Source organism: Cynoglossus semilaevis, chromosome 18, assembly GCF_000523025.1.
Source record: "Cynoglossus semilaevis isolate Cse_v1.0 chromosome 18, Cse_v1.0, whole genome shotgun sequence".
Taxonomy (NCBI): domain Eukaryota; kingdom Metazoa; phylum Chordata; class Actinopteri; order Pleuronectiformes; family Cynoglossidae; genus Cynoglossus; species Cynoglossus semilaevis.
In genome coordinates this window covers 15,032,692-15,049,704 of record NC_024324.1, presented here as the reverse complement: position 1 = coordinate 15,049,704, position 17,013 = coordinate 15,032,692, and the positions used below count along the sequence as shown (strand labels likewise).

Sequence of the window (17,013 nt, the reverse complement as noted above, 5' to 3'; positions counted from 1 at the left end):
TATTCAATTACCACATATTTCAGGCGACCCCATTTGAATTCCAGGTGACCCCACATGGGGTTGCGACCTCCAGGTTGAAAAACACTGATACATCCATGATGTTTTATATCCATATTTACTAAATACGTTTTTATAGTGATAGCTAAAACATTAATTATCTTTAATGTTTTTGGTCATTTCTGAGCGAGCTGGAAGCAACAGTTTGTAAATGTTTTTAAAAGTAGCCAATTAAATGAAATCCCCTTTTGATGATATTCCTGAGATTCAGACGGATTCGTTCCGTTCCCGTTTTTTTTCCGTTTTGATTTGTAGACATCAAAGCTCCAGTATGACTTTCACTTGCCGCGTGTGAAATTACTAATCGGATGACCCGTCCCTTGACAATGATCAGAAAGTTCACATCATAATACATTCAAAAGGAACATTTTCCACTGATCTTTCCGCCGAGCACTTCGTGAGAACGCAATCATTTCACCCCAGCTGCTTGGTTTATTTTTGCCTTCTTCAAATGACACCGTGGTGTGAGACTGTTTTGGCGTAGAAATATTGCACTGTATATTTTTATCCACAAATGATAAGGATTTTTTATAATAAATACACTTTTATTAAGGGATACATCTAAAATTTGAATTTCACTCTAATTATAATTTTTTTTTTGCAGATCGTCTCTCTCTCTCAGTACTGTGAAGTCGATGGACACTGGTGAAACTCTGAGCAGCTCTTGATCCTATAGAGAAGTGAGACCGTCAAACCCCTTAAAGCTTCGCTGAACAGACCCACGTTAGGTCGAGAACCAACCTCCAACGCCAACCTCACCAGACATCCGTTTACTGAGGAGGAAATGGAGAACTGACCCAGGACCAGCGGGCGACAGAATCCAGCTACTTTTCTCCCTGTTAGCTAGCTGCCATGGCTGGGCTCAAACGTCATCGTGATGGGAAGATCGCTGGGCTGTACGACCTGGACAAGACTCTGGGCCGTGGGCACTTCGCTGTGGTCAAACTAGCTCGACACGTATTCACCGGAGAAAAGGTACAGTTTACCTTTTATTAGCGACGGGTGATACCAGATTTTTGGATTTGGTATGATACAGATTACTTTTTTGGCATTTTATTTTCAATACCGATTTTGATATTTTGTGATTTTTTTTTTTTACCCCTGGGAATTTTTGTGTGTTTTTTGTATTTAACAACTTGATATGTATTTTTCACAAGATGTTAGTCATAACAAATTGCTTCATTTTTACTAAATGTATCCTGAATAGTTTGATTGCTACTATTAAAATCATCAAAAATTATAGTAATATTTTTTCATATCTATTGATCAACGTCAGTCCTGATCATAAAGGTTAAAATTCTGAAATCAATCAAATATCTTCATCTATTAATTCGAATCGATACTAAGGAAGTAATCGATACCACAGAATCAATACTCCTATCAATACTTTTAATTAACCTCGTTACAGGCTTGGTGGAGTAATGTAGATTTCTGGTATTTAACGTTCTAATTTTTATTTTTTCAAATGTTTATAGACAGATTTTTTATTGTTACGGTGGAGCTTAAAAATCACTGTTTTGTTTCATAATAATAAAAAATTTTTTACTATCAACAAAACGCATCAGTCAACCAAGAGCCTGTGAATACAGTGTATTACTATTGCTCGCAGCTGTAGTACAAAAGTACATACAACGTGTACACGAAAGAAATATGAAAAAGTATAATTTTGTCTGTCCACTAGGTTGCAGTCAAAGTCATAGAGAAGACCAAGCTGGACCCGGTGGCACGTGCACACCTTTTCCAGGAGGTGAGATGCATGAAAATGGTGCAACATCCCAACGTGGTGCGCTTGTACGAGGTCATCGACACGGCCACCAAGCTCTACCTCATTCTCGAGCTGGGAGATGGAGGAGACATGTACGACTGTATCATGAAGCACGAAGGAGGACTCAGTGAGGAGGTGAGGGTTCTCCTCAGACGTGATAGAGGCGATATGTCTGTACAAGTCCTTTTTTAATGGGTTCTTTTAGCTAGGATGAAGTGACAGAACATATGCTAGAGGCATACAGGAGCTCAAGTATTTGAAAAGGTTGAATAATGCATTACATGGAAGATCAGATTTATAGTTTTAGTTACTTAACTATATAGTAATAGTTAAATATTTTGTATCTATTTATTCCATTTTCACTGAACACAAAAAATAAAATTACAAATAAATGCGATTTTCCTTCAGAAAATCAGAATCAGAAAACTGAAAATATTGAAATTGAAGATAATTTGCTGTACCTTAAGATCCCCTCTCGGGGCGCGTTCCCCACTTTGGGAACCTTCTGCTCTAGTTTGAGTCTGTACACACAAACACACAAAAGATGATTCTGTTTTAGCACTGGTAATCAAAATGATTTCAAATAGTTAGGTAATAAATCATGGATCAGCTAGCTTTGATTAGCGCAAGGACTTATTGGGGAGGCAGTTTGTTTTGTTCCCTAAAATAAAACAAATACGGATGAAGTAATTGGTAAAAAGTTTCATTAAGTACATACATCATGCTACATTGTCTAGTTACTGTTTATATACTTGTATCTCTCCACACAAAGGTATTTTTTTGTTGATTTGTTGTTTGTTGACATTGATGGTAGGATATATGTATACATACATATAAATATATATACACATATATAAATGGCACATTTGTACATCAGACAACTGTGTGACTAATAATTCCGGCCTATTTAGAAATATAAATCACTAAAACATTACACCAAAACCTTGCTAGCTAGCAAACAAGTTGCTAAGATTTCTTACACACACAAAAAAAGCGAATACAAATCATTTATTCAAATCAACATTATTGTGACACTAAAAATCATTCATTTTAATGCCTCTTTTTTTTTTCCACCATTAGGTGGCCAAGTGTTACTTCGCCCAAATTGTCCACGCCATCTCCTACTGCCATCAGCTACATGTCGTGCACAGGGATCTGAAGCCAGAAAACGTGGTGTTCTTTGAGAAACAGGGCGTCGTAAAGCTAACCGACTTTGGCTTCAGCAACCGCTTCCAGCCTGGGAAAAACCTCAACACCTCCTGCGGTTCGCTGGCCTACTCCGCTCCGGAAATACTGCTCGGTGATGAATACGATGCTCCTGCAGTGGGTAAGTCTGATATATTGTAGCTTCCAGCGTGACGCTACAGTATAGCTCTCTGCTGCTTTTCCGATGTATGGTTATTGCTTCTTTATTATTGCTTCCACTGAAATGGGACTGTGTGGCCTTGCTTTTCCAACACACATTCCTTTGTAGTAGTACATGCAGTAGTACATGTTGTCCTCCTCTGTTATTACCGCACATACGCTGTGCCTAATGATCCACTGATAGCAGTTCACACACTTTGGCTCTTATCTAACCACTGTACTTTGAAAGATCAGCAGACAACCTTGGTACATGGGCAGGCTGATCAGACACTTGAAAATTCATTCTTTTTTTTGAGATGTACATGTAATGAAAAAATGTAAATTTACTTACAATTACCTCACGATTTACCTACACAATGTGAAACCCGGGCCTGTTTATTTGAACACAATGCTGATATACTCACAGGTATTGAAGAAAGAAATATTTTTTTCGTTTTTAAAGCCATCTGGTGCCATCTACAGGAATGATATTTTATTTCACATTCGCCTAATTACACAGCACACCAACAAACAAAATGTCACAAAAAGTACATGTAATGAAGCATTTTTTAAAAATTCTTTTTAGTTTTTGGAACCATCTGGTGCCATCTATAGGTCTAATATTTCATTTCAAATTGACTAATCGTACAGCACACTACCAAACAAAATGTCACAAAAAGTACCTGTAATGAAGTCTAGTGATTCAATATCAATTAAAACGTCAATTCAATTTCAGTTACCTCATAATTTACAGTACCTGGGCCTGTTTATTTGAACACAGTGCTGATATACTCACAGGTATTGAAGAAAGAAACACCTTAAGATCTCCTTCATCAGCTCTGAGTCTTTTTATCTTTTAAAGCCATCTAGTGCCATCTACAGGAATGACATTTAATTGCTCTGCCTGTCACTGTGCCATGGATGAACAAAGACAAATTAATAGTTTTTGAGGACCTGCGGCACATTGGCTGGGGATCACTGGGTTTCGAAACGAGGTCAAATCAACGTCCACGTGTTTGAGTCGACCCATTTTCGTCTTTGGTCTTCAGTTTGTGGACGCTGTCAGTCATGCTATTTGTGTTTATTATGAAATGTGATATCAGATCAGGCTGAAATTGGTTTCCTTGGCACAGTTATCTAGTGCATCAATACTCATTATCAGTGCTGCCATCAGCCGTCTGTGTTTCCTATTGACAGTAGATCCCGGTTCTTCCTAAGCCGTGGATTCTAGATTAAATTAAAATGAAATGGGGGAAAAAAAAAAGAGATGAAATGCTGCGGCGCGGAACAAGAGCAAAGTAGGCTGACTGAGTCTTGTTTCAATAACGCACTGGTTATCAGGCCTGTCTTACATATCTGCCTTACAAACAGAAGGTCATGGGTTCGAGCCCCAGTTTCCTTTCTTAATATTTCTTTTATTTTTTTTTTTCTCGCTCTCTCTAACCATAATGTGATTACCTGGGGATTTTGAGATTTTGTGAATATCTGGAACTGTGGGCTGTGTGTGTGTTCTTACAGTAGCTATTTTTAGTTACCTAAAGACAGTTTCCATCTTTGTCCTGAAGTCCTTATGGAGGCCAAAACCTGATCCTAATGAGTTCGAACCTTTTCCTCAGTCCCTGGTTAATAATGGAAGTATTTATAGGCTAAACTTATACCAGTTAGGGTAAGTGATAAAGTGAGGATGTAAGCGAATGCACTCTCTCCCTTCCGTTTGTTTTGATGCGTGTTTAGCATTCAGCACGTCCACTCTGCCCGTGCGCTATTGTTCATTCAGCTGACATGATGGTGTTTGTATTGAGGGGATTATCCAGACGGCTGGGGATTTAATCTTGATGTGATTCCGGGAGCAGTGCAGTGCAGGCTGGTGTTGAACACACTGAATGGGCGCACCAAGAGGTAAACTGGCCCTGGGATTACATGAGCTCTCATAGTACCTGCAGGTGGACAATAAGAACGGTGCAGATTTTCTGCAAAGATAAATGGGCTGTCTTCTCTTCTCTTGGCCTGTTTTGGAGGCTGTTGCTCATTTTGGAGAGCGGGAGAAAATATTCCGAGAGGGAAACGGCAGCGGAATAGAAAGAGTAACGCTGCTCAAACGGTGTCAAGGTTAAATTAATATTTCTTATTTTGCATTTTATTTAAGAGCAAAAACTCCCTCAAATAGTACAGCATGATGAAAGTATGATGAATACTTAGGTATAAAAACTAAAACATTCTATCCATCCATCCATCTATCTATTTAGAATAAACTAAAAAATTCTATCCATCCATCCATCTATTTATCTATCCATCCATCTATCCATCCATCCATCTATCCATCCATCCATCTATCTATTTATCTATACATCCATCCATCCATCCATCTATCTATCTATTTATCTATCCATCCATCCATCTATCTATTTATCTATACATCCATCCATCCATCCATCTATCTATCTATTTATCTATCCATCCATCCATCCATCCATCCATCTATCTATTTATCTATACATCCATCCATCCATCCATCTATCTATCTATTTATCTATCCATCCATCCATCTATCTATTTATCTATACATCCATCCATCCATCCATCTATCTATCTATTTATCTATCCATCCATCCATCTATCTATTTATCTATCCATCTATCTATCCATCCATCATCCATCTATCCATCTATCCATCCATCCATCCATCTATCCATCCATCCATCCATCCATCTATCTAATCTAAACTACCTATTTGTTTATCTGTACAAACCATTGTATGTTTCTTTGTAGAGTCGGCAGAATGCTGGTGCTGTTGGCACCTATTAAAATAGATTGCAGTTCAATTCTGCATAGAGATGTTTTTCTTATTTTGGTGGCTACTTAACAGTCATCATTGTCTGACTCTCCTCTCCGTTCCATGCCAAACATTTTTAATTGCAGGCAAACCACAGAAAGGCCTGTCAAGTCCATCCAGTGTTGACACAGAGCCACGTTTTTGTAATTTGCGCCGATGAAGACGTTGCCAATGCCCACAAAAAAAAAAGATTTCTGGAAAAAAATGATTTGTTTATTTTGCGTGACACATGTTTATTGTTTTGGATGATAATCATTGGTAATGGAGCAGATGGCGGTAGAAGTGTCAGTGATTTCAGATCAAGTTCCCAGCTATTGTGGTTGGTCCGTCAACAGTAACATGAAGGTTGGTAACGTCGAACAATGTCGAGTCATTGCACGTGTAGATTTCTTTCGCAATTCATTTGTCAGTAATGGTCTTTCTAAATATTGGCTGAAAATGACGATAATTATGTTTATATTTGAGATATCTTTATTATAAATATAAACAAATATGTATATATATGCATATATGTGTACAGTATAAACTATATACAGCATGTGTATATGTGAATATATATGTGTATACACAAATATATGTAAAATATATTTGTATATATGTGTATATATTTATATATACACACATATATTTGATTATATTGGTTCTTGTTCATACATGTTATTCAAATGCTCAAAGTGATTAATTGATTGTTAAATTTGTTACTTTAGTATTCGATTACTGTAAGTGACCATCCATTGCTTCCTTATACTGCATCATTTACATGGGAAACGGTTATTGTTAAAATATATACAAACAGCAATTTACTGCAACAAATACATCATTACAAAGTAGTAGTTTTTACTGTAAAACATGGGACTCAGGCCCAGACCTAGCACAGGGCAGACATGTCTGCGCATTAGCTGGAAGCCGCTGATGGACTAACATAAACTTGATGCCCGTGTTCTGTTTATGCTGCGCACTCTACGTGGACCTCCTACTGTTTGTTTCCAGTAAACGGCAGGTTAAATATTGATTTTCTGCCTCCTCAGTGTGCACTTAAAAAATAATTCTCTCCAAGTAACACTTACAAAAACATATCCTGGGCTCATGCATGCATAATTCAGAATGTATCCCTGCATAATAAATGGGCACCGGTGAGATTTATTTAGTGTTGTCCCGTGATCAGCAGGACAGGAACAGCGCCACACGGCCCGGGGGTAAAGGTGCCAAGAGACGAGGGAGTGTTCTGTGCTTATCTGAGGAAAGAGGCCGTGTGGAAAATGCAACAATAGTGTCTGAAATTACATGCGATGCAAAGGTGGTTTGACGTAAGTTTGTCATCCGTCGGGTTTATAAATAAAGTTACAGAGGAAGGAAGTTTGGTGGGTCGCTGACGCAAGTGGCGAGGAAGCAGGGTGATGGTTGCTAGGAGACGTTGGCTGAGGGAAAGATGTTGGAGGGGAGTGCAGCAGTGTTTGCTCGCTCCATCAACACGGCGCTAAGAAACCTGCTCACACCCTGAGAGGAATAAATATCCACCACCCACAGCAAACTGGCAGTTTTGCATTAGCAGATTGAAAAAAAAAAAAAAAAAATCCAACAATTCCGGGGCGAAATGGAGCGCTGTGAGGAAACGTGAAGTGAATGGAGCTCGATTAGATGCATCTTTCAACCTATGAACCAACAGAACAGAACAGAACAGAACAGTGGTAATATGGTTTAAAAACATGAACACTGAATCATCCCTGCAGGGGGTGCTATTAGTACAATTCTAATAACCGTGTTTGTAATCGTTGCTGTAGCTGTTACATTTTTTTTATATAAATCTAATTTCTAACTATCTCAAATTAATTTCACTATGACAACAATTAAATTTAGAGCAATTGAATCATCTTCCACTAGGTGGCCGCAGATGGCTATTAAATCTTTTTTTTTTAAAGTCTGAGCTGTTGAACATGTGACTTTCTTCAATTCCTGCCAGATTATCAGTGTTGTTTTTAACTAAACAGGAGTACATTTGTAGTAAATTTAAACCAGAGGATTATTATATTTCATTACATACTTTTCGTGAGAGTTTTGTTTGGTGGTGTGCTGTGGCGTTTTTCCTAAATATATATATATATATGTGCCATGGCTTAAAAACAGATTGCAGCTCATGCGTCAACATTAAAAGCATCATATTTTTTTTTCCCAAAGGAGCTGTTTGTTTGCGTTCGGCGTACGACTTCAGGATGTGTGTCAGTGGACCATCCCACTGTCCAGAGTGGGTGAGAGCCCACAGCCAATGGTCGCTCTTTAAAACATGTCACTTGTCCAATAAAACACATTAGCCGTAGCTCGTGTGCACACGTGTTCGCATATAAGCGTATGGGGCTGCCAGCGTTGCAGTTCTCCGCATGTATATATTTATGGAAACAGCTCAGAAAGAATCTCATGACTCATGCTTCATCTAAAATGTGAAGGAGAAAGCGCCGGTCCAATCTAATCTAGGTCACTAAACAGACAGGACAGGCTTTACTCTGTCGCTCTGTCGTCTGTCATTGCTTTTGTGCTCGTTGCAGGAAATGATCAGATAATCCATATTTGAACACACGCTGTGGTCCCTGTGTGTCTGCAGATATATGGAGTCTGGGGGTTATCCTCTACATGCTGGTTTGTGGGCAGCCGCCCTTCCAGGAGGCGAACGACAGTGAGACCCTGACTATGATCATGGACTGTAAATACAACGTGCCTCCACACATCTCACCTGCCTGTAAAAAGTGAGTACCCCCACGCACAAACAGATGGACGGAGGGCCGGGCCACTGATGCATATTTCATGTTTAGAGTGGAGTGAGAAAAAAAAAGCACGGGAGCTTTTTTTTTTTTCCTCCCCTGCTTCTCCTTGTTGTCCTGACGTTCACTGAGTGCTGCAGTCAGCCGCACCACTACAGATGCAGCTCTGTGTAAAGTCACTTTTAATACGTACGCTTTTAACAAGGCATCAGAGTGGGCCTTACTTCTGTTGCTATAGATATTGTTGTCATTGCTTTTTCCCAAACTTTTTTGTCTAATATTTTACATTGGAAAACCTCACTGCACAACACGAAACAAAAATGTTCCAAAAACTATGTCATGAAACTTACCGTATTTTCCGGACTATAAGTCGCTGCGGCGTATATGTCGCACCAGTGACCTCTAGCGGCTGTTTGTATATGTCGCACCAGTGAACCCTAGCGGCTGTCAGTGTGAAAATTACGAACATGTAAATTTTCAGTAGTGCAGGAGTGGCAGATACTGGTACACAAGCCAAGAGTGCCCTCTAGTGGCTGTCAGAGTAAGAATCACGAACATATACATTTTCAGTGGTACAGGAGTAACAGATGCTGGTACACAAGCTTAGAGTGCCCTCTGGTGGTTGTCAGCGTGAAAATAACAAACGTGAATTTATATATTCTAATATATATATATATGGTCATTATATATTCTATGTGTCGCACCTGAGTATAAGTCTCAAAACCAGCCAAAGGATGAAAAAACGTGTGACTTATAGTCCAGAAAATAAGGTAATGATCTTTCATTCACAATTTATGTACACAGTCTGAAAGCTGGGCCTATTTTGTTGAACACAATGTCGATAATACTCACAGGAATGAAAGAAAATGTTCTTTTATTTTGTCTGTGTTTTTTTAGCTGCCTCACTTTTTTCGTTTAACACCAGCCTTTTTTCTGTCCCCTCCAGTCTTATAGGACATATGCTGCAGAGGGACCCCAAAAAACGAGCGACCCTAGAGCAGATTGAAGCCCACAAATGGCTCCAGGGTGTGGACCCGTCTCCGGCCACCAAGTTTTCAACTCCTTTGGTGTCTCACCGCAGCTTGTCAGAGGAGGAGCACGGCTCCATCATTCAGCGCATGGTGCTAGGGGGCATTGCAGACCGAGACATCATAACAGAGTATGAGCTCCTCTTTGGTGTGGGGCCCTCGGAAATGTTTCCTTTTAATTTGAAATACTGTCACTTTTTTCTAATTCACAGTTCAAGTTTGGGTTTGTCTATCGGTTTAAATCTTCTAATTCACAGTTTAAGTTTGGGTTTGTCTATCGGTTTAAATTCAAATTAAATCCCGTGAATACATTTTTCAGGGCTCTGGAGTCAAATCAGTACAACCACATCACTGCAACTTACTTCTTATTGGCTGAGAGGATGCTGAGGGAGAAGCAGGAAAAGGAGCAACATGGCCAGACACGATCACCGAGCCCCAGCAAGGCTCAGTTCAGGTATGCACACACCCCTAGGACCGGTCGGCCTAGGACCGGTCGGCCTAGGACCGGTCGGCCAGTATCGGCCGTTACTGCGGACTACTAATACCATTGAAGGATCATTACATTTTCAAAATAAAACATCTGAATGACCTGTTGTTTTGAAACATTATCTTTAGGTGAGAAAAATAAATCAATATGAATGGATTTTTTTGGAATTAAGAAAAATAAAGCAATATGAATGGATTTTTTTGGAATTAAGTAAATTAGTAAAAACTGAGGTACAGTTTACCAGTACCAACTGACCTACGGACCGGCACCGGCCCCCGAACCGGGGGTTAGGTACCCCTTATCGTAAAAACTAATAAGCTGGTTACCAAAAAATTCCCAACAAAATTTGACCATGTGTCTTCAACATGTTTTTCACCAGGATAAAGTTGTAGACATCACATGAATAGATGTCAAATGTCATTTGTATCTACAATGTTTTCAGACAATCTTGGCCGACCAGAGTCGACATTCACCAGGATGTAAGCAACGGTTTGGGAGGCCCAGCCATCTCTCACCCTGGGGGGCCACAGTCCCCTGCCCGTAGTGCCGAAAGCCTCCACCAGGGCCCCAGGCCAAAAACAGCCCTATTGGACGTCAATCAAGGACAAGGAAGCCACAGTTTAGCATCGAGACAAAAGCACGCTCCGAGAGCCAATCAAGAGCGGGGGATCAGACCACTGACAAAACCTCACTCCAACCCCGGCAGGCTTGGGCCTCTGGTATCACTTGCCCCCCCCAAGACCCGTAGTCCCAGTCTTTTTAGCGTGGAAGAAGATGAGGAAGAAGATGGCGAAGAAGACACGTGTTCTTCTACGCTGCCTCGAGTGGTGCTCCGCAGCAAAGCGTCCTCTTCGTTGCCCTCTTCTGGTAACCGGCTGGCATCACGAATGAGTGCTCCGGTCCTCAACCAGATACACGAAGAGGTCAAAGAGGATGAGGAAGAAGACGAGGAGACGGACGGGAGAAAGTTGACCGGACTCGTTACACCTAAACCTAGCCTGAGTCTAAATCTGAACTCTCAAATATCATCGCCGACCACGGTCATGTCATCATCCAACCCAGTGCTGGCGCCGGTGGCTGCTTTTACCCCGAGCTCAGAGACTAGCGACGAAGACACCGAAAGCAACCACATAGCGTCCGCGCTGGGAAAAGCGGATGAGAGGGAACGTAGGAAAGATGACAGGGAGAAAAGAGGGGCAGCGGTGGGCAGCCCCTCTAACTGTCCCAGTCCTGGATCGGGGTCAGGTCAGAGCAAGGGCAAAGCTCCCAGTGGCCTGGTGGAGAGTCTGAAGCTGATGAGCCTGTGTCTGAGCTCTCAGTTCCACAACCTGACAGGCGTCAGTGGCGGAAGCGTCGGACTGGACAACCAGGAGCGCCCCGTGTGGCGGATGTGCATGGGCGGCTCCACTGGAAGTCTAGACAAGGTCTCGCTCCTGGGCGGGCCCTCGCCCAGGGGGAACCTCTACCAACAGCATCCAATGGGAGACGCGATGGGAGACTCGCTGCTGGACGGGCCCCGCCACTCGGGCTCCCTGAGGCTAGGGGAGCTGGACCTGGCCAGGGAGACCCACAGGAACATGAAGAACCGCGTGCTGCAGATGCCCCTCAACGACAAGACTCTGTCCGTCAACATCCACCGGAGTCCCAAGGAGGGTCTGCTGTGCACGCCCACCCCGCACAGCTGCTGCCAGGTCATCTAGAGCACAGAACCCGGTTTTTTTTTTTTTTTCAACCCCATTTTCTTACTTTACTTCCTGCCTTTGTTTTCATTATGTCACACAGGCTCACATTATTTATATACAGTTCTTTTTCTTTCTTTCTTTCTTTGTTTAACTCATCGTTGTTAACTACTGGGACATGGTCCAAACGCCAGCCTTGCACATTTAGAGACAGACAGGCAGTGGCAGAGACGAGGCGTCGTGCCACGTACGTGAAGCACTTTAACCAGATGAACGAGATACAAAGAGAGGATACCGAACCAAGTACTGTCGGAAGGCAGCAGAGGTATACACAAACACACACTCACCTCCTACACTGTATGTACCCAAGCTTCCATTAATCACAAGGAAAAGCTGGATATGCTGGGTACGGATGTTGTACTATCAGGTGACACCTACCATGTACCTTGTTGTATTTTTTTATTATTATTTTAATTATTAGAATTTTTAAATTTTTTTATTTTTTATTTTTTCTTATATCCGACTGAAACAAGCGGAGCGTGTCCGTCATTCGGTTGACGACAAATACGTACAGGGTGAAACGGGCGGCAGCACTTCTGAAGTCTGAGGGTCGCACATAGCGTTGTGAAACAACCACTGTTTTATTTTTATATATCTCAAACGTCCGGTCGGCGCGAAGGCGGCGCACGCTCGACGGGTCCGATCTCTGCGGCGACGCGCGGGGGAGTTTGTACATATGTGGATAACCTCCTAGCAGCACTCCGTAGTATTGACTGTGAAGTTGTTTTGCAGTAGAAAATTCAAAATACTAGACTCTTATACACCATTTATTCTTCACGACTACTGGATGCTCATGGTTTTGTTTTAGCCCAGGTGTTTAATCGTGAAATGGCGTCACATGGTGGCGGGTGGCGGTTAAGGCGATAGCGTGGTGCGTGGGTTTTTTCCCGAGTAAGTCGCTCTGAAATAGCGCCGTACACCTCCAGGCGTCGCGACTAACTTTATTAAACATTTTGATACAAAATAAATTAAAAACATTGAAATTATATTTTTACTTTAAATAATCTTAATCATAATTATGTTCCCCAAAAAACAAACATAGGTTTATCAGGCCTGTCCTCACCTCGTCAACAGCAGCTAGCATCCTTAGAGTTGCATTACTGCCATATAACAGGTATGTTTTCCACTCGTAAAATTACTTCTTGCAACAACAAACAAAGAGCTAAATAAACCACCACACTTTAAGTCATTGTTTCCCAAAGACTGGGTCGTGACCCTCAGGTGGGTCACAAGAGATTTTTTTTCGGGTCGTCTCCCAGGAGTTTACGAATAATGCCTATTGACTTGGGTCGCGAAGGGTAGTGACTTTTAAAATATGGGTACCCAGAAAACAAGTTTGGGAAACACTGCTTTAAAGTACAAATAACTCGACGTTGATGTTATGTTTTTTTTTTTACGAAATGTAAAATGAAACCTTCCAGGACTTAATCATAAATGTTATGGCAGCTCCTTCAGTTCACAGCAGACCTCAGATGGTGGTGTCGTTTTAGGTTCACGACTGGGCAGAACCAAACCGCGTTCATCCTGTAGTGTTTCCAGGATCACAGTAGCCACTGTTGTAGCGTGTTCTAAGGCTAAAAAAACTACTAAAATCGGGAGGGGACAGATCTTAATCATCCGCTTCTGAAGTATCGGTCCGTGTAAAAATGGATGCGTGAACCATCCTGAGTGGTGTATATGACTTGATAGTGCATGTGTTTCGCTGTAGCATCCTTCTTAAACTTGCGGAGGTCAAACACCGCCCCCACCCCCCGCCCCCTTCTCACTCCACCGTAGCCTCACAGCAATACCGACCACTGCAAAAATGTACAACAATGGATGTGCCATAAAACTCTGTCTTGAGCATATTGTATTGTATGTACTGTATATGATAGAGATATATTCAAATAAAATTATGTGAACAACAACAGATTTGTACGTCCCCGACGGTTGGTGTCTTACGCTGCCTCCTCTGTTGAATTATATAAATAATAGCAATATAAATAAATATAAATTCCAGAATTTCCCAGCAGTCCTCAGTTATAGTAATAGTAACTCAGACAGGGTGTTATAGCATACAGAAGTAACTATTTTAGTAGCGCAATATGGTAAATAAATATGCTAATTATATTAAAAATTATATAAAAAATATAATTATAAAATTATTATATTATATATATATATTTATATATATATTATAATAATATTAATATATTGACAATTCAATTATCAATATATTTTAACCCCGTATACACATTGTGGCTTAATTAAAAAAAGTATATTTTTATAATAATAGTGTAAAATATTGCACTAAAATGTAATAGATATTCATCAACTTTAACCAGTGTTGTTTGAGAATTGAATTTTCTTTTTAATGAACAATCTGTCAGGTGTTTTTTTGTTGTTGTTTTTTTTGTTTGTTTGTTTGTTTTTTTGTTTTTGTTATCTGATCCCTGTACAGATATTTCCCGTGGTTTCCGACTTAATGGCGTGGACATGTGTGCCGTACCGCTGTCCCATTGTGTTCATTTTCCTGAATGGTTTCGCAGCCTTCCCGCCCCTCCACTGTGGAGGTCTGTAATCTCTGCCACATCTGGGCCACTGTTCCTCATCAGGCGGCTGAGAGGAAATCAGAGCAGACCAGATGAGCTGCCGGGGGTCCATGAACGCATGAACCCGTGTGACCCCCAGTGGCTCGCTAGCTAGCACTGTAGCATTAAGACGGAGGTGCCAAATCATTCACATGTTGTTTATCGTTTGAAAAATCTGGCTAGGTTGTTTAGGGTAGGTTACGGTAAACAACGAAAATGCAAAGAAACCATGGGGCAGTAACTATAATTTGTCAAGCCTATAGCCTGATTAGCCTATTAAGGTAAACTGTAACGTAGAGATAGTTTTAGGGAGTATTACTTCGCACTTTTAATCGAGAATTAAATGACTTAAAAAAGAGAAAAACATTTACGTCAGCACCACCTAGTGTCTATATGTGCACGCCACTGTGATGAATGATGTAAAAATCTCATTACAGTAGTTGACTGTCACAGGTAAAATGAAGTTAATTGTGCTGGGCATCTGTGCGGTGATGATGGATACTGATAATGGAGGACAATTAACGCTGACATTTGAAGAAAAAAAAAAAGAATGATGAGTGCAATTATTAGCTTAGCTTAGCTCTAAATGGCACAGTTTTGGACGTGCTGCTGCTCATTACACCTTGATTGAACTCACATGTGTACATCCAAAATGTAAATAAAAACACTTATCACAGATATTACTTACTTTACCAAATGATCGTGCGCTTATGTGACCCAGTGTCTCAAATGCTAACACGTACTCGCGCACACGCGCACTCTTGACTCTTGATGGAACAAGTGCGGGCAGAGATTACCACATCACTCTTCTTCACTGCCTCGACAAGCAGCCAGCTTGTATTTAAAAAAAAAAAAAAAAGTGGAGCGGGAGGGGGCAAACAAACAACCTGTAATTACCCAATCCAACCAATGCATCACTTCCTGCCATGTTGGCGATCCAAAAGAGCCTCCGTCTCCGTGGCTACTCTGTTGCCTGGAGACAGCTGTGGGTTTGGCTGAGTTGATGTCTCGGAACTGACAGAGAGGGACAGAGGTGAGCCACGGATGGCACTGGTAAAGTGCAGTACTCAGTGTGTTGTTGTTGTACAGATGCTGCAAAATACGTGTGGTTTTTATTGATGTACGTCAGTATTTATACAATGTCATCATGTTTACATGCATGTTTACATGTATTTTTACTTCCATCAGCATCATGACCTACAGATGTGTTCATCCATTTATCATCTTTACTCAACTCTAAACTCTAGACTTTTTTTTCTCTCAATAGCCTAACTCAGACATGGGCAAACTACGGCCCGGGGGCTGGATATGGAACGCTTGGCTTCTTAATCCGGCCCACTAAACTTGTCTAAATTTTGTTATTAATTAGGGGTGTCCGATAATATCTGCCAACCGATATTACTGCCCCGATATTACTGCCCCGATATTAGCATAATATGTAATATTATTAATTAGGGATGTCCGATAATATCCGCCAATCGATATCACCGCCCCGATATTAGCATAATATGTAATATCTGTAAGAATCGTTATCGGTTTCTCCTCCGATAATGAAAACCCGATAACGGCATTGCGTTATGTCAAACATGCTGGAATTGCTTGTGGGGTCCTGAGACGTTTACATCAGTTTTGGGGGCAAATGGCTGCATATATCGGTATCGGAATCGGAAATTAAGTGTTTGACAATATTGGCTTATCGGATATCGGCAAAAATGTAATATCGGACATACAGTATTTCCTCAATAGAATGCATAACCTTTACATGTCATTTCTCTTAGTTCACACGACCCTCCATCTATCTGCTCCTGACCCGACCCCCCCTATCAAATTTTAGGACCCATGGTGACTCGCGGGTCAAAAAGTTTGTAGTAGAGAACTACATAACACTTTTTTATATCCCAGAATTCCTTAACAGCACACTGAACGTGATTTAAACGAATCAGATGTTTTCGTGACCGGCTAAATTTGTGGTTTGAATACCCACTCCTAGGAGTAGGTTGCCACTGGTTGATAAGGCTCCTTAGAACAGGGGACCTATTTTTAGCCAAACACTTCCACTCTCTGACCTGATTCTCCGACTGCAGTTGACTTAGCACAGCTGAGAGTCTCACTGCTCTCAGTGCATCACAGTCCACATCTCCAGAGTGGCTCGCTCCACTCAATATGCTGTTGAGATTCCACTGCTACTGGTCAGGCCGGCAAGCAGAGCGGAAATGATGTGCGCATCATGCTGTCACCGTGCTGCCCTCTGCTGACTGTTTGAGGAAAGGAAAATATTTTGCAGATAGTAAGAAATACAAAAAATGTAGAAAATAAAATAGGCCTTTGGTCCGCTGACTTCTGCCACATATCTCACTTACAGTGTGTTAGGGGTCAGGAAAGGAACACGTTGAGGCTTGAAAGCTATTTCTACACAATAGTTTGCTCAATGACTTCC

The 17,013-nt window shown here is 41.2% G+C and overlaps 1 protein-coding gene across 1 annotated transcript in view; it reads left to right on the top strand.

Moving 5' to 3' along the window:
• The window catches only part of LOC103394725 (SNF-related serine/threonine-protein kinase-like), a 17,425-nt gene extending 3,204 nt beyond the window's left edge, over window positions 1-14,221 (top strand). Inside the window, exons 2-8 of the mRNA XM_008332150.3 lie at window positions 662-1,032; window positions 1,739-1,957; window positions 2,903-3,149; window positions 8,596-8,737; window positions 9,699-9,911; window positions 10,100-10,234; window positions 10,710-14,221. Coding sequence (XP_008330372.1) covers window positions 910-1,032; window positions 1,739-1,957; window positions 2,903-3,149; window positions 8,596-8,737; window positions 9,699-9,911; window positions 10,100-10,234; window positions 10,710-11,967 — 2,337 coding nt within the window. The 5' untranslated portion in view covers window positions 662-909 and the 3' untranslated portion in view covers window positions 11,968-14,221. The remainder of the gene's footprint in view (window positions 1-661; window positions 1,033-1,738; window positions 1,958-2,902; window positions 3,150-8,595; window positions 8,738-9,698; window positions 9,912-10,099; window positions 10,235-10,709) is intronic.
• The last annotated feature ends 2,792 nt before the right edge of the window (window positions 14,222-17,013 follow it).